This window comes from Octopus bimaculoides, chromosome 7, assembly GCF_046866305.1.
Source record: "Octopus bimaculoides isolate indiv1 chromosome 7, ASM4686630v1, whole genome shotgun sequence".
In the NCBI taxonomy this organism is placed as follows: Eukaryota; Metazoa; Mollusca; class Cephalopoda; order Octopoda; family Octopodidae; genus Octopus; species Octopus bimaculoides.
Genome location: NC_142934.1, coordinates 22,085,550 through 22,110,012, shown reverse-complemented (window position 1 = coordinate 22,110,012; position 24,463 = coordinate 22,085,550). Strand labels below are relative to the sequence as shown.

The window sequence follows — 24,463 nt, the reverse complement described above, 5'->3', positions numbered from 1 at the left end:
AGTGTAATAACTTCTCCTGTACTTTTCCAGATTCATAATCTTAAGAATATCATTTCTATTGCTCGCATTTTTCCATGTAATGGATGTATGTAGAATTGTGTTGGTGTATTAACTAGTAATACAATAGCAACAAGTTTGTATAATAATAACAAGTCTGGATAACATGAAATATATTCAAAAGGTATGTCGTATATTCTAGTAGTCACTACAATTAGTTTTATCTGTATAGTGACCACACAATACAACAAATGCAACCAAATCTCTGAAGGGACAGAGAAAGGGGGTTTGACTTGAACTGATTTTAACCCCAGTTTGGGTCTTCCTCAGAAGCCATATGTCTTACAATAGTCAGAGACAGCAAGTCACATGTTCAACCATGCATTTATATACAATGACAACAAATGGTCTTGGCCATAGTTTTTTGGGGAAGATGGTCCAAAATTCTGATAGCGAACAACAGAAATATTCACTGTTTGTTTTACTGGGTTTTTTTTTTTTAAAGAACAAATGCCCCCACACCCCTCAAAAAAATAATGAAGAATGTTTGAGAGTTCTTGTTTACCATTTATTTCTTGACATAATTTTTGTAATTGGTGTAGTGGACACATTGTACAGATTTGGTTCAACTGGAGCTTGTTCTGTTCGTAGGCAGACTTGAATGCCGATTTCACAGACATAAGAATTTCTTCAACCTGTTAAAAAACAAGAAAAATACATGTCTTGCAGTTGCTTTTTACACCTTTGGTAATGATGGTCGTTTTTAATGATGATGATTTTGATGACTAATGATTATGATTCATGGCTGGCGATGACTGATGATTGATGATGTTTAATCTCAGGTAAGTATTGATTCTGCTGATCAAAGGTATTCCAACTGTGATCATTACTAAGAAATATTACTGGTACCTAGTACATTGGCAAAAAAAAAAAAAAACTGTCAGTACACCACATCAGATAGTTTGAGAAGCACTGCTCTAGACTACATTATCTAGTTTTTTTAATCTTTTTGTAGAGTGTGATGCAGGTTGAATGGGTACAGAGAGAGAGAGACATCTCTCACTGGCTTTCGTGTATGGCATGTTGTGGATATGCATGATTGGCGCGCGCGCGTGTGTAGGTGGTATGATGTTATGTGCATGAAGTGCATATGTGTGTGTGTGTATGCATGGTGTGTGTGTATGTGTGTGTGCGTATGTGTGTGTGTGTGTGTGTGTGTGTATGGGTGTGTGTACATGTATATGGTGTGGGTGTGAGTATATGTATGCATTGTCTGTGTATATATGTGTATAGTGCATGTGTGGCGGCACTATGGCTCAGTGGTTAGGGCAGCAGATTCACGGTCGGAGGATCAGTTTCAATTCCTAGACTGGGCGTTGTGTTTATTGAGCGAAAACACCTAAAGCTCCACGAGGCTCCGGCAGGGGCTGGTGGCGAGCCCTGCTGTACTCTTTCACCACAACTTTCTCTCACTCTTACTTCCTGTTTCTGTTGTACTTGTATTTCAAAGGGCCAGCCTTGTCACACTGTGTCACGCTGAATCTCCCTGAGAACTATATAAAGGGTACACGTGTCACTGGAGTGCTCAGCCACTTACATGTTAATTTCACGAGCAGGCAGTTCCGCTGATGGATCAACTGGAACCCTCACCATTGTAACTGATGAAGTGCCACTACTACTATGGCACATATGTAATGTTTGCATGATATGTGTATACACATGAGTGCATGGTGTGTATAAATGTGTGTGTCTATGTGCATATAGTGTGGATGTGTGTATGATGAGTATGTGTGCATGGTGTGAATGTATCTGTATATGTACATGGTGTGAGTGTGTACATGGTCTGTGTATATGTGAGTATGGTGCAAGTATAATATGCGCATGGTGTGTGTGTGTGTGTGTGTGTGTGTGTGTGTGTGTGTGTGTATGGTGAGTATATATGCGAGTAAAGAGATGAGGAACAGTACGCATTAATTTAACATTTACAAGATTCTTCTTTCAGTTACAAGAAATCATTAAAATTGTTTAACCTCAGGTCAGATATGATCAAGCAAACATTTGATCATGGCTGTTTTTTACTACTAGTTCTAGCACACTGAGGAGCCACATAGAGGTTACTTCAACATATATCATATGTATACATATAGATGCATATATATGTCTTTATTGCCCACAAGGGGCTAAACATAGAGGGCACAAACAAGGACAGACAAAGGGATCAAGTCGATTACATTAACCCAGTGCGTAACTGGTACTTTATTTATTGACCCCGAAAGGATGAAAGGCAAAGTCGACCTCAGCGGAATTTGAACTCAAAACGTAACGGCGGACGAAATACCGCTAAGCATTTCGCCCGGCACGCTAACGATTCTGCCAGCTCGCCGCCTTTGCATATATATATACGTGTACATACATACATAGATGTACATACATAGATGAACACACATACACAAACACACATATATACACACAAACGTACACACGTTAATAAGTGTTCATGCTGAAGCATAAGCTCATATAGTCTATATTGTGTGCATATACATGTACGAGCGTGTGCACATGATAGTATATATTAATATATGCATGTGTGTGTATGTGTGCAAATATCTGTGCATGTATGAACATGTTTAAACATCTACACTAATATATGTGTATATATTCTTCAGTCTATGTATATGCATGAAAATGCTTTCGGTACACATGCATGTATACTTCACTATACAAACATGTATGCATGAATACCCTTCCTTTAACATGTGCACGCGCGTGTGTGTGTGTGTGTGTGTGTGTGTGTGTGTGTGTGTGTGTGTGTGCATATATGCCATTCAATATTTATGTGTATGTCCATATTTGTACACACATTCTTCAGTATGTGTGCATGTATGTATGAACACCTTCTTTTAGTATAGGAGTATGCATGCCTACACCCACTTCAATAGAGCTGCATAAATACATAAGAATATCGTCAGTATGTGTGTGTGTGTGTGTATGTGTGTGTATGTGTATGTGTGTGTGAATGTAAGACATTAAAAAGGAAACCAAACAGGAATTTGTTCATAGTTTCCTTCAATTTATTTCCCTGCATTCCTTGGAAAGAAGTCAAATGCAGTAAATGAGGTCAGGTAATATGAGAATCTAGAAGAGCTACATTTGATTGCCTAAGGGTCAGTCAATACACTATCAGTGAATCCTAAATCTTCAAAAATAGAAGACTCCATTCTCAACAAATTGCTGAATAAAATATGAAAAACAAGAGAGAAAAATCTACACAAACAGCATCATATTTTATTGATGCAATACACATTTGTCAACTAAATCTGCTGCAATATTGGTTTAAAAACAATCTTCTTCCTCAATGGCTAATATTGTCTCTGATTCTTTCTTTGAATTCGTAGTTCCAGTGCTTGTGACCACAGACCATGTAGCTTTTGTAAAAAGGGGTTTTAAATAAGATTATAATAATCCCTTCTACTATGGGAACAAGGTCTGAAATTTTGGAGGGGTAGGGTGGGGAGGCCTAGTTGATTACATTGACCTCAGTGCTTGACAGGTACTTATTTCAGTGAGCCTGAAAGGATGAAAGGCAAAGTTGACCTTGGTGGAATTTGAACTCAGAATGTAAAGCAAGAAGAAATGCTTCTAACAATTTTTGTCTTTCATGCTAATGATTCTACCAGTTTGCCAGCTAAGGAAGGATTATAATAATAATGAGCTTATTATATGCAGTGCTCAAGTACACTACAACTCAACAGAAAAAGTTGAAGACAGGAAGCAGCAAAAAAGCAATGAAAGTCAAAAGCATATGCATAGCCACCATCACCACCACCATTATCTTAATGTCCACTTTTTCCATGTTTGCATGGGTCAGACAAAATTTGATGAGACAGGCTTTCTGTGGCCAGATGCCATTTTTGTCACCAATCCTTATCTGTTTCCAAGCAAGCTAATATTTCCTCATAGCTACTCATGTATTTTAGAGAAGAATGCAAACAATTAGATCATGATATTTTGACAAGGGCAACACATGCTCACATACATACACATCTGTCAAGCTACTTTTTTCAGTTTTCATTGGCCATATTCACTCACAAGGCTTTGGTCAGCTTGGAACTAAAACAGAAGACATTTGTCTAAAGTGTTGTACAGCTATACCTGCACCTAAAAGTAACTTATGGACTTATTTCAGGCAGATCTGTCTTTTGGAGTTGGAGCTCCAACAGGAAGATCTTCCTGTTGGCAAAATAGCAACCAATCAAATCACAAAGAAACATTAACCCTTTCATTACCAACCCGGCTGAAACTGGCTCTGGCTCTGTAGTTCAAATGTCTTGTTTTTATAAGTTTTGAATTAAGATCTTCCGCCAAACCTTAGTCACAATTTATGATTCCTAACACCAGCTTAATGGTAACTAAGTTATTTTACTAAATTCTTTCTAATATTTAAAGTAACTGAAAACAACACAGAGCATTTCAAAATAAATACAGTAACGAAAGGGTTAAATATCCAAAAGGAAAAATATAAAATAAAATTAACAAAAAAGAAAAAAATGAGAGAAAGCAAAGTTTGCTACTTACAACACTGTCTGAATGGCATTTCAGGAGATGACACATCAAACCATTTCCTGGCTCTCGTGCAGTAAAACCAAAGATTTCTTGATTTTTGCAGCCCTGTATAAAAGAAAATATTTTAAAAATAGAGAATTTTAAAAACACCATCATCAATGTTTTAATGTCTACTTTTCTGAGTTTGCTTGGGTCAGTTGGAATTCATTGAAGCACATTTTTTTATGACCAGATGCTCTTCCTGTTGCCAACCCTCATCCGTTTCCAAGCAAGATGATATTCCCCTTGGATGGACACGTTTCTACAAAAGATTGGAAACAAATGACATCATTTGGATGATGTAGGCCCTCTCAAGCTCTGCATTGTCACTACTCAATTTGATTTACCAACCATTTACAAGGTATACCAACCATTTACAAAGGATACAGGGTATTTTAAAAATTTCTTTTGTGACGCCAACACTAATGGGGTCACATTGTAGCCTGCAAGATGAAAGAGCAATAACATGACTGAAAGAGTAGAAATATAAATCGTCATTTTTATGTCTTATTTCCATCACTTGACTGAGGCCATGCTGGGGCACTGCTTCGAAGGATTTTTAGCTGAATTAACCCCAGTACTTATTTTTTTTTAAGCCTGGCATTTATTCTGTTGTCTCTTTTGCTGAACTGCCGTTTTATAGGGACATAAACACACCAACACCAGTTGTCAAGCAGTGGTGGGGGACAAACACAAACACACACACACACACATGATGGGCTTCTTTCAGTATCTGTGAACCAAATCCACACAAAGATTTGGTTGGCCTGAGGTTATATTAGAAGACACTTGCCCAAAATGTCAGTGGGTCACTATGTGGAACCATGTGGTTGGGAAGCAAACTTCTGACCACACAACCATGATACATTTTTGTTTACACACGTGATGGCAGTATGTGTGTGTGTGTGTGTGTGTGTGTGTGTTCTTTATTTTTAAGACAACAGAAGTTTGAGTAAGATTCAGTTGTTATCTGAGCAGGTTGAGCGATAAGTGCGTAACAGCTTCTTTGCTGGCTGATGATGATGATGATGATGATGATGGTGGTGGTGGTGGTAGTGGTAGTGGTTGTAGTGATGGTAGTATTATGGGAGTAATGAGTGATAGTAAAAGGCAACATTGCCAAGAATTATGATGATAACGACATATATACATGTAATGGCATATTTGATAAGTGTTGACAAATAAGGCTGTGATGATAATGTTTATATTTTTCTTGATGGCAGCAATAATGATGGTGGTGGTGGTAGAGGCAATGATGAAGTGGTAGTGATTGGTGAGGATAATGGAAATGATGATAAGGAGGAAAATTAAGTTAATGAAAATTATCACTTCGATGACAATGAAGATAAGCTGATGAATATGATAATAACAATAATGATTATGATTGACAGGATGATGATTAAGATGATGATTAACTAAAATGACAACAGCATCTTTGTTTATTATATTTGGCTTCAGTTACATTTAGAATGTTTAACAACAAACTGGTTGTTTTCTCAAATTTCATCTGCTCAAACAGGAACATATAAACACTTTCTATTGGCTGTTATTTTAATATCAACTCAAGATGTATATGTACACACACACACACACACACACACACAGATACACACACATTTCTTTTGCAGTTTTAGTCTGAGAACTCCGGCTATGCTGGGGCACCGCCATTTGCATTGCTACATTTTCATTAACCTCCTCTGATATATGACATTTGCTGGATGAGGGAGTTTGACATTGCTGCCCTCATCTGTTTCTTGCCTTGGGGAAGGTTCATCTGGAACTCTTGACAGAAGGAAATCGATTTTTGTTTTGAAAATGTCTACATACTCACACACAGATATATATATAAATTAAACAACAGGGTAAAAAATTAGATATTAATTAATATCAATTTAATACCAGGCAACAAGCACATTAAAAGAATCAGGGAGATTCAGAAAAAATATCTGAGATCTCAAAGGATTATTGTCTATGTATATATAAAAATATATATAAAGGAGGCCACTAGGTGGACTAGACACATGACATATGATCTTCTAACACATTAGCAGTCCATCACGTGGCCTCCTTTATATATATATATATACACGCACACACATCATCATCATCATCATTGTTGTTTAATGTCCACTTTCCATGGACGATATGACTGAGGACTGGTGAGCCAGAAGGCTGCACTAGGCTTCGATCTAATCTGGCAGGATTTCTACAGCTGGATGCCATTCCTAACGCCAACCACTCCGAGAGTATAGTGGGTGCTTTTTACGTGCCACCAGCATGGGACCCAGTCAGGCAGCACTAGCATCATATACACACACACACACACACACGTATAATTATATGTATACATATATACACAAATATATGATTATAATTAATTTGACAGATCGTTCTTTGATTCAAAGATATGTTTTGACCATATTGGGTTTTTTTTCAACTGAGTGTGTGTGTGTGTGTGTGTGTGTGTGTGTGTGTGTGTGTGTGTGTGTGTGTGTATGTGTGTGTGTATATATATAACCGCCGTTGTTGATGATGACAATGACAGCTATGTTAATGGCATTGGGTAGCCAGCAGTGTTGGGTGGTAGCAATATGATTGTGTGCAGAGTGATTGGTGTTAGGAAGGGCATCCAGTCGTAAAAACCAAGCCAAAACAGACACAGAAGCATGGTGCAGGCTTCTGCCAGGCCAGCTCCAGTCAAATCATTCAACTCATGCTCATATGGAAGGAAGACGTTAAACGATGATGATGATACTGGTAACAGAATGGGTAAAGAATACAGTACTTAGCCCTTTAGCTTTTAAACCAGTCATATCCAGCCAAAATAATCTGTATCTTTTATCTTCAAATCTGTTAGATCTGGCCTCTTATGCTCACCCTACAACCTTATTCTAAAAATAAACAATCACATCACTGAAATCTCAAAGCCACAAGGTAATGCATGACTAATTCAAATCAATGTGAATAAATAAGCTTTACATTTGACAGAGAAATCTGAATACTAAAGGATTAAGACAAAATAATAAAGAAGAAAAGGTGTGGCTGAGTGGTAAGAAGTTTGCTTCCCAACCACATGGTTCTGATTTCAGTCCCATTGTGTGGCACCTTGGGCACTCTTCTACTATAGCCTCAGGCCGACCAAAGCCTTGAGTGGATTTGGTAGGCGGAAACTGAAAAGAAGCCCATAGTGTGTGTGTGTGTGTGTGTGTGTGTGTGTGTGTGTGTGTGTGTGTGTGTCTGTCCCCACCCACCATCGCTCGACAACTGATCTTGGTGTGTTTATGTCTCTGTAACTTAGCGGTTCAGCATAAGTGACTGATAAAATAAGCACTAGGTTTACAAAGAATAAGTCCTGGGGTCAATTTCTCTGACAATAAAAGGTGATGCTCCAGCACGGCCACAGTTAAATGACTGAAACAAGTAAAAGAATAAAAGAATAACCACAAAAAGATCTTACCTGAGAGACGAAAGAAATGTCTGAGAATTTCCGCTCAAGCATCACTCTCTTTTGGTCCAAATTGATGAGAGAAATCTCCTCTTTGCCTAGACGGAACAACATTGTCCGGTTTACAATATCTGTGACAAGGTTCTGCGGTAAACTGTCCTCCTGGTTACCTTCTTTTTCCACAAACGACGGATAAGCGTAACTCTTGTGCGAGTTACTTTTCGTCTCATTTGACGATTCTTCGATGTTCTCGAAAGAGCTGCATGGTGAGTCGATGGCAGCACGGAACTCGTTGCTGCTGCTTCCGTTCAACTTCACACCATGAAGCTGCTGCTGTTGCTGCTCCAGTTCGTTCTCAGTGACTGTCACAGTATTGTCAAGTGACGCAGGAAGACTTCGTACACTGGCATCGCTGGCATGTCTCTGTCGGCTGTCGGCGTTGATGGGGGTGCCGTCATCATCTACAGGGCACAGCCTGTGCATAAGTCTGTCTATGTCACTCGAGGTCAGCTTGCAGCTGTCCACTTGCACCTTGCCAAGGTACAAGACCTCGCAGAACGCCTTTGCTGGTTCTGAGGAGTCACTGACATCATGGAAAAACAGGTTGCTGTCATTGACATCATCTCGGTGCTCCTTTGTAGCTTTGCGTATTGAAGCAAAGAGTTCAGGAATCTGAAAGATGGAGATATAATAATAATAATAATAATAATAATAATAATAATAACAACAGTAATAATAATAATAATAATAATAATAATAATAATAATAACAGTAACAACAAGAAATAATATAATGAACAACAACAACAACAACAACAACAAATAGTATAATAAATAACAACAATAAAATAATCCTTTCCACTATAGGCACAAAGCCTGAAATTTTTTAGGGGTGCAGGCTAGTTGATTACATTGACCCTAATGCTCGACTGGTACTTATTTCATCAGCCTCAAAAGGGTGGCAAAACAGACCTTGACGAGTACTTGGGTCAATGTAATCGACTTGCCCCCTCTTCCAAAGTTTTAGGCCTTGTGCCTAGAATAGAAAATATTATTGTTGTTGTTATTTTCTACTATAGGCACACGGCCTGAAATTTTAGAGGAGGGGAGAAGCCAATTATATCAACCCAAGTATAACAGACGTGGAGGCGCGTGGCTTAGTGGTTGGGGTGTCAGCACCATGATCGTAAGATTGTGGTTTCGATTCCTGGACCAGGCGACGCGTTGTGTTCTTGAGCAAAACACTTCATTTCACATTGTTCCAGTCCACTCAGCTGGCAAAAATGAGTAACGCTGTGATGGACTGGTGTCCCATCCAGCTGGGGAACACATATGCCATTGAAACCGGGAAACCGGGCCCATGAACCTGGCTAGGCTTTAGAAGGGCGCATTTATTTTTATATAAGTATAACAGACATTTGCCTAAGGTATCATACAGTGGAATTAAAACCCCAAACTGTGTGTGTGTGTGTGTGACTGTATGTGTATGTCTGCATTTTTTTTTACATTTTGCTTATCTGAAAATGATAATTACAGGCAATGACACTGCTGTCATTCCCCTGGCTTTACCTCTTCATAAACTTGTGAAATGAATTATCTTTTACTTGAAAAATAGTTAAGGGTTAGCATCAGGAAGAACATCCAGCTGTCAAACTAAAACACTGCCTCAATGATACATATTTCTCTAACCCATGCTAGTATGCAAAAAAAAAATAAAAAGAAAAAAAAGCAGATGTAAACATGAAGAATAAATAAATGAAAAATGATGGGGCGTGATATAAAGGTGATTAAGTTGTTGTTTATAATACATCAAGTCAAGTAACTATGGAGATGCTCCATCACTGATTCCTCATCAACTCTGTGCATTTGTGGCTTAATTCCTTATCTTTACAGAAATGGTTGTATATCATTCCAGTTAAACCCATTTACAAATGGAATGACAAATTCTTTAGCTGTCATCTTGCTTTTAATTCAAAAAGCTAAGTCTGCATAATTCCTAAGCTTTTCATCTCAAGTCTGCTTGACATTAAAGCCATCTGGTAGTGCTATGTCAATTAATAGTGAGCTACTATTGGTTTTGTCATGAAAAAGAACTGTCTGGCTTCTTATGTCTTATTTTGATTGTGTGCTGTCATGATGCAACTGTGAACAGTCATGTGCTATGGTCACAGATATGGCTGTGTTGAAGCGTTTGCTTTGCAATCGTAAGATTCTGCATCCAGTCCCACTGCCTGGCACCTTAGACAAATGTCTTCTATGATAGCCTCCAGGCCAATCAAAGCCTTGTGAGTGGATTTGGTAGATAGAAACAGAAACAAACAGTTGTGTGTGTGTGTGTGTGTGATTTTGTGCCTCCTTATCTTGACATTGTAAGCTAAATGGAAACAAAATGTCATCATCACAGTATGTGGCAGAAAACACTCCCATATTTTATACAGCCATTGTCATGATACCAGTGAAGTACCAGAGGTTGTAACAGTAGTTTTATGCAGCTAATATTTCACCCCCCCCCCCAACTATCATCATGGATTGGAACCAATCAGTATGCACTGTACATTTGCTGCTGAAACATTTATCAAGAATTATGAATTTGGGAGGTTCTTCTTTTTGGAGGTGGGGGTTACCATTCACTTTACAAACAGTGTCGTATGCTTGCAAACTCACAAGAAAAACATGTCCAGATTAGATAGAATTACATTGCTTGGTTAACAGGTGTGGGTTGGTGACATGATGAACATCTGGTAGTAGAAATTTGCTTCAAGAAACTGTGTCTGACCCATGCAGGCGTGGGAAAATAGACATTAAAACAATGACATTGATGATGGATTTCTGCATTGTTTCCTCCCATCTGCTAATTTCACCAACAAGCTATTGTGAATAAAATCAGTTAATAGAAATTAAGCAAAAACCCATAATAAAAAAATTTCCAGCTACTGATGTCCAACTTTTTCGATATATATCTTAGACCACTAATATTTTCATATGCCCTCCTATTTTAAGATAGTAGTGTGTGATTTAAAGGAGATTTGGTAGTTATTTCCAACAAAGTGATCATTAATATTTTCGTATACCCTCCTAGTAGTATGTGATTAAAAGGAGATTTGGTAGTTATTTCCAGCAAAAGAAAGTGACCACACAGAAGCTTCTTTATTGGCTTGACCATTGTGTATTACTGCTATGAGCAGACAGCTCTCCAACAAAATTTCTCCACACATTGCAACTTTTAAAACCAGATTGACCTTAAACAGTATGTTTCACCTCCATAACACATCACAAAACTAATATCAGTAAATATCCATGATGTTGAAAGAGAGCTGGAGGAGATATTTTGGTATCACAAAGAAATTTTCAGTAAGGCAATTACCAATATTGCAGATAAACATTCAAAGTCACACACACCAAAAAGAAAGAAAAAGCGTCATGTAGAGGAATTTGATCAGATAACAAGCAATAAATCTATTAACAGAGCAGCAATGAAACTAGAAAAATCTGGTGACTATAATCATAAAGAATTACAAAGATATGGTGTTGAAGATATGGTCTTACTTACTACAGGACAAAACTTACATGAGATAGTGGGTTGTTCTAATTATTAATAATAATAAGAACAAAAGAAACAAAAAACAACTCTTGCATAGTTGAAAAGAATCCAACTTAAGTGGAAAAGCAGAAGATTTACTATACAGTCGCAGAGTTATTATGGAGCAACTCGAGATAAAATAACAAACACACATATATATAATATATATATATATATATATATATATATATATATGTGTGTGTATATATATGAGAGAGAGAGAGAGAGACATCTACAGGCCTTCTAATGTGAGAGATGACTACTCTGTGACCAGTTTCATTAAACATAAATAGCTATATCTTTTCAGGTTTGTTTTCCAGTATTAGCTCCCACAAGATATACATGGAAGCAAGGTAAAAAAACAAAAACAAATTATATATATATATATATATATATATATATATATATATATACTACACATACACACACACACACACACACACACACACACACAAACAATGTGTGTATAATACACACACACACACATAATACACACATATAAATTTTTCAATGGGAACATACTGCCATAACTGAAAAATTTCCCATAAGAGAAAATTGAATTAGAATGCTATTTCTAAAAAAAATAAAAATAAATAAATAAATAAATGAATAAAATATTATTAAAAATGGCAAATGGAACATTTAGAAATAAAACTGTTTCGCTTTGTAAACGTAAAGAAATGAAATACTTTTGAAAGAGAAAAAAAAAACTAAGCGCAAACAGAAATACAAATTTATAACAATGAAGACAGATATCCACAAACACACACCATGTGACATAACACATGTAGCAATACAAACGTACACACACACACTTGCCATAAGATTCACATTAATAATAATGGTTTCAAATTTTGGCAAAAGACCAATAATTTTAGTGAGAGAACATTAGTTGATTAGATCGACCCCCAGTACTTGACTGGTACTTTATTTTATTGCCCCTGGAAGGATAACAGGCAAAGCTGAGCTTGGTGGGATTTGAACTCAGAATGTAAAGAATGAAAAGAAATACTGCTAAGCATTTTGTCTGATGTTGCTAATGATTCTGCCAGCTCAGTACTTTAATGGTCATCATCATAATTGTTTCAAGTTTCCACTCAAGGCCAGTAGTTTTGGAAGGGTGGGATGGGTTGGTTACATCAGCCCCAGCACTTAACTAGTACTCTATGTTATTGACCTTGAAAGGATGAAAGTTGACCCAGATGAGATTTGAACTCAATGTAAACAGATGGAAAAAATGCCAGTAAGCATTTTCCACAACTTGCTGACCATGCCAGGACCTCGCCTATACAATGATAATAATAATAATAATAATCCTTTCTACTAAAGGCACAAGACTTGAAATTATACACACACACACAAGTAAGCAAATAGATGCAATACAAGATAGGGAAAATAGTACTTGAATACTAAAGGTAGAGTGATATACTATTTATTAAGGCTGAAAAAAACCCCCCATCACAAACTGTTAGAGTTTCACATTACCATTGTAATTATTGCAACTGTCTGATGAATGGTCATGTGAAACACTAGAGTAACAGTTTGTGAAGATTTTGGGGGGTTTTAATAAATGCTATACATATATATATATTGGAAGGGGATAGGGTTTTATAAAATCTGAGCTAAGAGAATGTATAAGAAGGAAAATTAGAATTTAGTTAATCCAAAGAGATGTTCCATACAAATTCTATGTACAGGTAAATATATACACACATATGCAAAACATATAAAATGCATATACATATGCAGATAGATGCACATACACTCGGGCATTCATGCACACACACACCCATACATACACACACATATAAGTTGTATTTTTGAATCTTAGAACAAATTCCTTGTCAAGTGTTATTAGAAAGCTTACAGTGAATTAGAAAATAGATCCTGCATACCATATGTAATTTTGAAGGTTTTCGTTTTTTTAACATAATTTAATCTATTATCGTTACAGGTGTAATAATGTCTGGTCTTTAGACACTGATCTTAAGAATATTGTCTTTCACTCTTCGAGATGGTTTTCTTCAATTCTGGTTTAGTAATACAATCCATGATTTTGTGGATGCCACTCTTATCTTGCATTGTTTCCTGTTTGCAGACAAATGATCCAGAAAACTAGAAAAGAATGTATCCTGTTGCAAACTATGTCAGTATCCTGGTTGCAGATAGGTGAAAATTTTGACACCAAATATTTGATGAAGTGCAGGTAACAGCTCCTGTGTGTTTTTTGATGGCTAATATGTATCTTCCATGCTGTAATTGCTTTAGTTTCAACACATGGTCTTAGATCAAATCACTTGCTATATAAACACAATTTTGAAATGTATGTATATACAAACATGTGTATTGGTCTTCTTGTCTTGACATCACATTACAACCTCAACTTTTTCCATCAAGCTCACATAGGTCATTTGGAATTTGCACACATATGTGTGTGTGTGAATTTTTTCTTTGTAAAGAGTTTGATGGAGAACTTTGGCTAAAATTCTAAGCCTTTTGAGAATGCAATAAAATTCAAATATATAGATTGAATTCTTACAGGATGCACAATGACAAACCACATTTGAGTATCTATATGACATAACAAATCTGTAGCCAGTTTGCCTTAAGTAGTGATGGAGAACTGTGCAAACAGATGAATATCCAAAGTGAGAAATATTGAGAGGGAGAGAAAAGAGCAATATTTTCATAAAACTCAAAATTACCATATAAAACAATACAATAATTATAGCCCGGAACATGCAGAAGCACACAGACGTGATGATAAGAGGTAAATCACCTTGACATGTCTATCAAGGTGAACCACTTACAAAGCCAGCTTATGAAATGCTGTGACATGTACAGCCGACATATCAGTGAAGAGAAATAGACCGACCAGAAACACATCCGGCCCAAATGGTTTTAGAGCAATGACAGGTATGTTTAATTTTTTATCTTTTACTTGTTTTAATCATTGGACTATGCCCATGCTGGGGCACTGCCTTGAAGTGTTTTAGTCAAACAAATCAACCCTAATACTTATTCTTTTAAGCTTGATACTTATTCTATCAGCCTCGCTTTGCCAAACCACTAAGTTAGGGAGATGTAAAAAAAAACAAAAAAACTTGTCAAGTAGTGGAAATGGACAAACAAAAAGACACACATTTATGACAGGTTTCTTTCAGTTTCCATTAACCAGATCCACACATTTGGTCAACTCAGGGCTATAATAGAAAACACTTTCCCAAAGTGCCATGCAGTGAGATTGAACCCAGAACCATGTGGGTTCTTACCACATCTTACTACAGCCACCCCTGCACCTATAAATAAAATTCCTTAATTAATCCATGTATGTTTTGTTTTTGTTTTTTCTTACTTGCAGTGTCTGGAGGAAGAGGCAATGCTTAAGGCTTTCATGGGCCCTCTGATGCTGGTGATACTGATGCTGTTAATGTTTCTCTTGAACCATGATAAGTCAACACTTGTGGGAAAGATGCATGAATTTGGTTTACACGCCTATCCTCACCTGTGTCCATAAATGTAGGGTAACAACTGAAACAGTATGATTGCAAATACAAGCAGCCAAGATGGGATTTTTCCAAAAGATCTCTGGAGTAGCATTACACAACAAGGTGCATACCTTAGAGATCAAGGAGTCCTCCCCAGGTTGAGCCACCACTTCTTTGCACTGAGATGTCACAGCTCCACATTTTTGATACACATAAGTATACAGCATCATCAATATTTAATGTCTGTTTTCCATGCTGGCATGGGTTGGACAGCTTGGTAGGAACTGACAAGAACAGGGACTGCACTAGGTTCCAAAGTCTGTTTTGGCTTAGTTTCTATGGCGGGATTCCCTTCCCGATGCCAACCACTTTATAGAATGTACTGGGTGCTTTTTACACAGCACCTTCACCAGTACTTACTATGTGGCACCAGTCCTTTTTATATGGCACCTTAGTTTTAGGATCTCACATATATTTTAAAATTCGTCTATGGACATGTGATTAGAATGTTGCAGGAAAGAATTGGAAGATGGATTCTTCAAGATGAGGTAACAGGAAGGAGACTTAAGAGTAGACCAAGAACAAGATGGTTGGATAATATCTATAGTTTTAGCCAATCACATCTGGGAATCCAGCTGGAAAATGTAATACAACATATCAACTTCAGGTTATTTCTAAACATAACACTGACTACAACCTGATTTTATTTTTGTTTTTAAGTCTGTATTATTAGACAGGGAAACAAAACACAGCCTGATTACAGCTTGATAGTGCAAGAACAGAATTATCATGAAGAAAATTTACCATGTTGGTGGATTGATGGCAATTATCTGGGATTCCCAAAATATATGCCCCTAATAGATAGGTAGATACTAACACAAATACATACATACTTATATTCATGTTTGTTTTTATGTGCAGTTATATGAAAACAGTTTAAGATTAAACTGAAGTATTACTCAATACTTATTAGTAGAGTATGTATTTATAAATGTTCACGGGGAAAATGTTGACAGTGACATTGAAGTTTTGGGTTGCTTGCTGTTATCAATTTGATGATGCTGCATTCACAATTGTGAGGTCATGCTTTCAATTCCTGGACTGGGTGGTGCACTGTGTTCTGAAGCAAGACACTTCATCTTATGTTGCACTGTGATCACTTCGACACCTGATGCGTGGCACACTTGTGCACTTGAACAGACATCAGTTTGATGGAGGGAGTGAACCAATGTACAGCACGAACGTTTGATCTCTATAAACAAGTCATCTCTGCAGGTCATTCACAGCAAAAACTGAACACTCATGCCATCTTTAACAGGATATCATCATTTAATGTCAGTTTTCCATGCTGGCATGGGTTGGATGGTTTGAGAGGAGCTGACTAGCTGAAGAGGTGTTCAGGCTCCTTGTCTGTTTTGGCATGGTTTCTACAGCTAGATGCCCTTCCTAATGCCAACCACTTTACAGAGTGTATGTATGCATTTATATATTGATCACTCTTCGTCTTGTCAACTGAGTAAGATATTCTATATTTTGTGTATGCATGCACACACACACATACACACACTAAAGTGAGCATAACCTGGTACCATAATCCATGCTTTCACAAGTTGTATTTGGTGCTTATGTAGTCACAAGCATGGTCACCCTCTCAACCCTCCCAACATTAACCCAGTGGAACACAGAGGATCAAACAACTGAGTGGTGGGTGGAGAGAGAAAGAGAGAGAACTGCATCAGCACAAGGGATAGTACTCATTTTCAGCTGAGTATAATAGAGCAAAGTAAAATGAAGTACCTTGCTCAAGGACATACATGCACATCCGCATATATAGACAATGTGTACTTGTAACAAATAATAATAATCATAATAGCAACCCTGATTACCAAAGGAATCTGGAAGTCATCATCAAGGGTTCAAACCTAGCTGCCATGTCATATAATTAATAAAACACCAATCCACAAGCGACTGTTTGTTACAAAATGCCATACACATCAATAACAACCATTTCCTCCTGAAGATAATACCATGAAGATTTAGAAACATTGATGAATATGGGAACTTAAACTGTTCTCCTCAAAGCATACCTATAAGGGAGCCTTCAGATGTTAATTGCAATGATAGAAATAATAATGAAATCCCCCTCAAATCACACCCTAAAGTCTTAGTTAAAAAAAAAAACAGGTATGCATTGGATAATACAGTGCTCATAATGACGGCATGGTCATGAGTGGAATGGCTTTGATCATCGGTCTGCTTGACTAAAGCAGATCTAAGGCTAATCAAGAATAGTAATTTATTATCATTTTGAAATAATAACAATAATAACATTTGTAAAGTTTCAAAGTCTGACATCTATGACCTTGCCACTGATATTACACATGTTTTTGCATATGACTGTGCATATGTATGTGAGTATGTATTTGTGTGTGTGTGTGTGTGTGTGTGTGTAGATGCAGGCGTAGCTGTGTGGTAAGACGCTTGCTTCCCAACCACATGGTTCTGGGTTCAGTCCCACTGCATGGCACCTTGGGCAAGTGTCTTTCTACTATAGCTTTCGGCTGACCAAAGCCTTGAGTGGATTTGGTAGATGGAAACCGAAAGAAGCCTGTCATGTATATATGTATATATATATGTGTGTGTGTGTGTGTTTGTACCCCCACCATCACTTGACAACCGATGCTGGTGCAAGTCCCCGTAACGTAGTGGTTTGGTAAAAGTCACTGATAGAATAAGTACTAGGCTTACAAAGAATAAGTCCTGGGATTGATTTCTTTAAGGCAAGTGCTCCAGCATGGTTGCAGTCAAATGACTGAAACAAGTAAAAGAATATATATATATATATTCTTTCTTTTACTGATATATATATATATATATATATACACATATATATATAAATAAGGGTATCTAAGAGATACCACCATGCTTGAAATAGCAGTAAAAACCTGACTCTAAAACCATATCAGGTTTTGACTGCTATTTCAAGCATGGTGGTATCTCTTGGATACCCTAATTTATAATTTTGATAATTATTATAACCTACAAGGTTTTTTCCTTCCCACGCTGCCACTAGATTTGATCGCAATTTAAAATAACGATCTTATCCTTATTCATATATGTTACTGTATTTACCTTTTGATTCAGTTATTGGACAATGGTCATGCTGGGGCATTGCCTTGATAAATTTACTTGAACAAATTGACTCCAGTATTTATTTTCTAAGCCTGGTAATTATTCTATCAATCCTTTTTGCTGAACAGTTAAGTTACAGAGAAGTATACAACCTAACACTGGTTAAGTGGTGGTGGTGGTGGTGGTGGTGGTGACAAACATAAAGACACATACACACACATGTATATGTGTGTGTATTTGTGTTTATATATATATATATATATATATATATATATATATATATATACTGCTATGTACTATAAAGAGCAACCAGTACATATAAAGTGGCTGGCATTAGGAAGGGCATCCAGATATAAGCTGTAAAAACGTTGCCAAAACAGACAATTACAGCTTGGTACAGCTCTCCAGCTTGCCAACTTTTGTCAAACTGTCCAACTGATACCAGTGTTGAAAACAAATGTTAATTAATGACATATGTAAACAATGGGCTTCCACTTAGTTTCCATCAGTGGGCCCGACCCAGAAACCAAATGCCTGCAAAGTGAACTTCTGATCATACAATGATTCCTGTGACTATATATATATATATGTGTGTGTGTGTGTGTGTGTGTGTGTGTGTGTGTATTTGTGAAAGAGGACAAGTGCCAAGGCATAACAATCATCTCAAGTCATATACATTATTATTCTTAAATTAGTTAAGGTCTTACAGCTGTTTCTGGGATAGTATTATAGCAAGGTATGATTAGTATTTTCACAGTATAAATATCCAGGCAATATTTTGGCAGAAATGGGAGTGATGTGTTCATATTGAGGTGGCTGGCTTATGAGAGAATGACACTAGAAGTGGCTACTGAGCAGGGCATTAGCAAGGATTGGTCATCAGAATGGTTACAAGAATAAAATAAGGAAATATAAAAATATAGAGTAAAAAAAAAAAAAAAAAGCAAATAAGCATAAAAATAAAAAAGATAAGAAAAAATATAGAAAAATATATAAAGTAGAAATAAGAGTAAATAAGAATAAATTGTAAAATAAGGATACAGATAAAAGAAGAGGGGCGGAAGATAATGGAAGATAAAGTAAAAATAAAATGAGAATGGATTAAGTGGAGCAAGAACTCACAGGGAACAAAGAGATTAGGAAAAGGGATGAAGAGAATAATATTTGCCAGCACTATTCCTCAAGTTTAGGGTTGGGGCAAGAGTCCAAGCTTTAAATATTTGTGTCTATTGAACAGATGAAGTTCTGGACTGCTATGGTCAGTAGCTGTAGATATATTCCTACCTATGGAGGTATGAATATATTAAATGGTGATGTTGGCACTCCGTCACTTACGATGTCGAGGGTTCCAGTTGATCCGATCAATGGAACAGCCTGCTCATGAAATTAACGTGCAAGTGGCTGAGTACTCCACAGACACGTGTACCCTTAACGTAGTTCTCGGGGATATTCAGCGTGACACAGTGTGACAAGGCTGACCCTTTGAAATACAGGCACAACAGAAACACGAAGTAAGAGTGAGAGAAAGCTGTGGGGAAAGAGTACAGCAGGGTTTGCCACCATCCCCTGCCGGAGCCTCATGGAGCTTTAGGTGTTTTCGCTCAATAAACACTCACAACACCTGGTCTGAGAGTCGAAACCGCGATCCTATGACCGCAAGTCCGTTGTCCTAACCACTGGGCCATTGTGCCTCCACAATGGTGATGATGTAAAATCCATTGTAATGATTTGTTTCATACCAATATTGGCTTAAAGCCACTTCAAGGTGCCACAAAGTATATGGTTGCTAATCTGGTCATCCTCAAAGACATGAAGGATGAATATCATATGTACATATAAAGAATGTGAAATCTTATAATTGTCATTTTTTTTTGTTGTAGTAGGAATTAATTTTCAAGAAGTATTTTCTTTTACTATCGGTTAAGGGGGGGAAAAAAATGATAAAAATAACAAGAAAGAAAAACAAAGTCAACAGTTAAGATATAAAAAAAAAAGGTTTTAGAAAAATATGATATAAAAATATATCAAGGAATATAAGGAATTCAAAGAGCATAAATAATATTACAGGTAAATAGACGAAGCAAAAGATATATCACCTTGAAGAATGTTATAGAATTATTTGTCTTGCCGCAAGTAAGTTTGCATGTGAAGTAAACTTGGTAAATGTTCATGTTTTAATGAATTTAAATAAAATTATAAAGTCATTGAAAGAGAAAAAAAGGTGTATTTTTTTTTTTAGAATTTAAGGTTAAAAAAATAAATATATAATGACTAAAGGAAAATTTGAACCAAGTTTAAAAGTTAAAAGCTTTTAAATTAATCTTTTGTTGTTGTTAGAGGGGGTGGTTATGTAGTTATTTTGTTTTTAAATGTTATGTAATCTCCTTTGATTTTGTAAGTAATCCATGAAATAAAGAATGAGCATATATATATATATATATATATATATATATATATATACATATATATATATACATATATACACACACACGCACACACACACGTATAAGGTGTTGAATCAGGAAAATAATGTTACTACAAAATATACATTGGTTACATTGCAAGACATAAGACAGAAAGAATGATAACAAGCAAAAGATAAAAGTTAATACTGAAGAAAATCCTAGATTGAATTTCATTGGTTAACATAGAAATCCCACCCCCCCAACAAAAAGTAAAAAAAAAAAGAGAGAAAGAAAAAGAGAGGCAGAGATCAAAGTCTCTCTTCTATCAACCCCACCAAAGAGTGACAAATCTAGGTATAATTATAATGATATATCTTTGATAAACGTCAGAGGTGATTAACCACATGTGGTTAAAAAAAAATCTCAATGAATTTGGTCTCTACTACTGTTATTACTGTTGTTGTTGTTGTTGTTACTTAATCTCAGATGAGCAATGATTTTGGACAAAAAAAACCCAACTAAAAAACACCATTAAACTCCATCTAATGGTGAAACTCCATCTTGGGCATTCAGGAGTTTTGGAGGGCACAGAATCACTCCTTAGTACTACTCCCAGGTTCACTCTGGTCCAACATAGTAGCACCTATCAAGGACTCTGGTTATGAATCAAACAGCAAAAGATAATCCTCTGGCTAGAGTATACAGCAACCAGAGGAAGGCTGGCCCCTTAGGCATGCGTTATACCTGGGACATACTGTGGTGTGAATAAAACTGGATAGATGGAAACTGTGCAGCAGCTTGTTAAATAAGTTGTACATGTAATTATAAAGCTACAGCCTTGTCACACACTGTCATGCAATAAATTGGTTATACTTCTACAATGTACAAAATATTTTAATGTTCTTTTTTATACAATTTTCATTAATATTTAATGAGAATTAAATACGGTGGGATTTTTTGTACATATTGAACGGCTATGGAGACCCAGTAGAATAAAATAGGAATCAAAGGGGTCCATAGCCAAAAAATGGTCGAGAACCATTGCTCAACATGGTTGGGCACTATCTAAATATATACAAAGACATTCTATATCATAACAGATAACATTCATCATCATCATCATCATCGTTTAACGTCCACTTTCCATGCTAGCATGGGTTGGATGATTTGATTGAGGACTGGTGAGCCAGATGGCCGCACCAGGCTCCAATTTGATCTGGTAGAGTTTCTATAGCTGGATGCCCTTCCTAACGCCAACCACTCCAAGAGTGTAGTGGGTGTTTTTACGTGCCACTGGCACGAGGGCCAGTCAGACGGTACTGGCAACAGCCACGCTCAAATGGTGTTCTTTACTTGCAACCTGTACAGGAGCCCGTCCAGTGGCACTGGCAACAACCTCGCTCGAATGTTTTTTCACATGCCACCGGCACAAGTGCCAGTAAGGTGATGCTGGTAACGATCACGCTCAAATGGTGCTTTTTATGTGTCACTGGCACAGAAGCCAGACAGCTGCTCTGGCAATGACATTAACTTATAAGTTTCACTAAGCTAAAATTAGTTATTTCACTAATCTAAAATAACTTTACTTGACTCAACACATACTGAGATAATATGTAATCATTTTTAGATAATGTTTGATCACTGTATAACATATACCAATGTACAAACAGGTATATCATTTCTGTACTTACATATATGTATAAACACACAAACACACAACACACACACAGGTGCAGGAGTGCTTGTGTGGTTAAGCAGTTTGCTTCTCAACTACTTGGTTTTAGGTTCAGTCCAACTGTGTGGCACCTTAGACAGGTATGTTCTACTACAGCTCTGGGCTGACCAAAGCCTTGTGAGTGTATTTAGTAGAAGGAAACTGATAGAAGCCCAACATATATGTATGTATGCATGTGTTCATGAGAAGGAGAGAGGGAGGCGGAGAGAGAGAGAGTGAAAGTGAAAGACAAAGTGATTTGATTTTGCATAAAATGAGTGCCAGTCTTGCAAGCAATATCTTTTGTTTATGATTTTCCATGAAAACATGTTTGGTCACAGGGGGAAATATTATCTTATTTGTAAACAGGTAAGGGTTGGCAACAGGAAGAGCATCCACCTATAGAATTCCATCTAATCCATGCAAGCATGGAAAAGTGGTTGTTAAAATGATGATGACGATGACGCGTATATGTATATGTATGTGTGTGTGTGTGTTTCCTGGCCCTGGTATAAAATGTGATGATTGTAAGCAAACGTCACTATCATACAAGTAGTGTCATTTATTTCCAGCCTTCCATAAAAAGAAAAAATGTGTAGCCATTGGAGAATATTCTTTTCTACTCTAGGCACAAGGCCCGAAATTTCTGGGGAGTGGGGGGGCAGTCAATTAAATCGACCCCAGTATGCAACTAGTACTTAACTTATTGACCCCAAAAGGATGAGAGACAAAGTCGACCTCGGCAGAATTTGAGAGAGAGAGAGAGAGAGAGAGAGAGAGAGAGAGAGAGAGAGAGAGAGAGAGAGAGACAAACTGCGTCTCTGACAGGTTCATCGATGAGGATTTAGTTACTCAGTCAACTAGATTATCTGCTCACTGAATTAGAATGTAATTGGCTGAGTACTCCAAAGACACATGTATTCTTAACATAATCTTTAGGTAGAATCAGACGAAATACCGCTAAGCATTTCACCTGGCGTGCTAACATTTCTGCCGGCTCGCCACCTTCAGCCACTGGAGAATATTGATTTACTACGAAACAGGTGAGGGTCGGTGATAAGGAAGAAATGTGCTTCAATGTATTCTGTTCACCCACAAAAGCATGGGAAAATGAACATTAAAAGAATGATGACAATGATATATATATTCTTTTATTCTTTTACTTGCTTCAGTCATTTGACTGTGGCCATGCTGGAGCACCGCCATGTAGTCGAGCAAACCGATCCCAGGACTTATTCTTTGGAAGCCTAGTACTTATTCTATCGGTCTCTTTTGCCGAACCGCTAAGTTACGGGGACGTAAACACACCACCATCGGTTGTCAAGCGATGCTGGGGGGACAAACACAGACACACAAACATACACACACACATATATATATATACATATGTGCAACGGGCTTCTTTCAGTTTCCGTCTACCAAATCCACTCACAATGCTTTGGTCGGCCTGAGGCTATAGTAGAAGACACTTGCCCAAGGTGCCACGCAGTGGGACTGAACCCAGAACCATGTGGTTGGTAAGCAAGCTACTTACCACAGAGCCACTCCTACGCCTATATATATATATATATATATATATATATATATATATATATATATATATATATATATATATATATATATATATATATATATATATATATATATATATATATATATATATATATATATATATATATATATATATATATATATATATATATATATATATATATATATATATATATATATATATATATATATATATATATATATTTCTTTTATCTCTAACTTATTTCAGTTATTATATTGTGGCCATGCTGAGGCACTGCGTCAAAGAATTTTAATCAAATGAATTTACCCTAGTACTTATCTCTTTTGCTGAACTGCTAGGTTATGGGAACTTAAACACACCAACATTGGTTGTCAACCAGAGGTGGGGTACCAACAGAGACACAAAGACACATACACACACACACACACAATCCAAATAATAAGACAAAGAAATTCTTTAACACATTTTGAATGATTCATTACAATTGTTTAACAGCAAATATTACATAAATTTTCACTTCAAATAAAGTGTAAACTGGCGTAGCAAGCAGAGTTTGTACAGAAACAA

The 24,463-nt window shown here is 36.8% G+C and overlaps 1 protein-coding gene across 7 annotated transcripts in view; it reads right to left on the bottom strand.

Annotated features, from left to right (window-relative positions):
- LOC106879533 (TBC1 domain family member 4) overlaps positions 1 to 24,463 on the bottom strand; it is a 203,185-nt gene that overhangs the window by 70,651 nt on the left and 108,071 nt on the right. For 6 of the 7 annotated variants that reach the window (XM_089354972.1, XM_089354973.1, XM_089354976.1 and 3 more), the window contains exons 2-4: positions 8,057 to 8,716; positions 4,573 to 4,665; positions 563 to 692 (exon numbers count right to left, since the gene is read on the bottom strand). In XM_089354972.1, the coding sequence (XP_089211098.1) occupies positions 563 to 692; positions 4,573 to 4,665; positions 8,057 to 8,716 (883 nt within the window). Of the gene's footprint in view, positions 1 to 562; positions 693 to 4,572; positions 4,666 to 8,056; positions 8,717 to 20,339; positions 20,644 to 24,463 lie in introns of those variants that run through there. The other variant, XM_089354977.1, reaches the window with a different exon arrangement.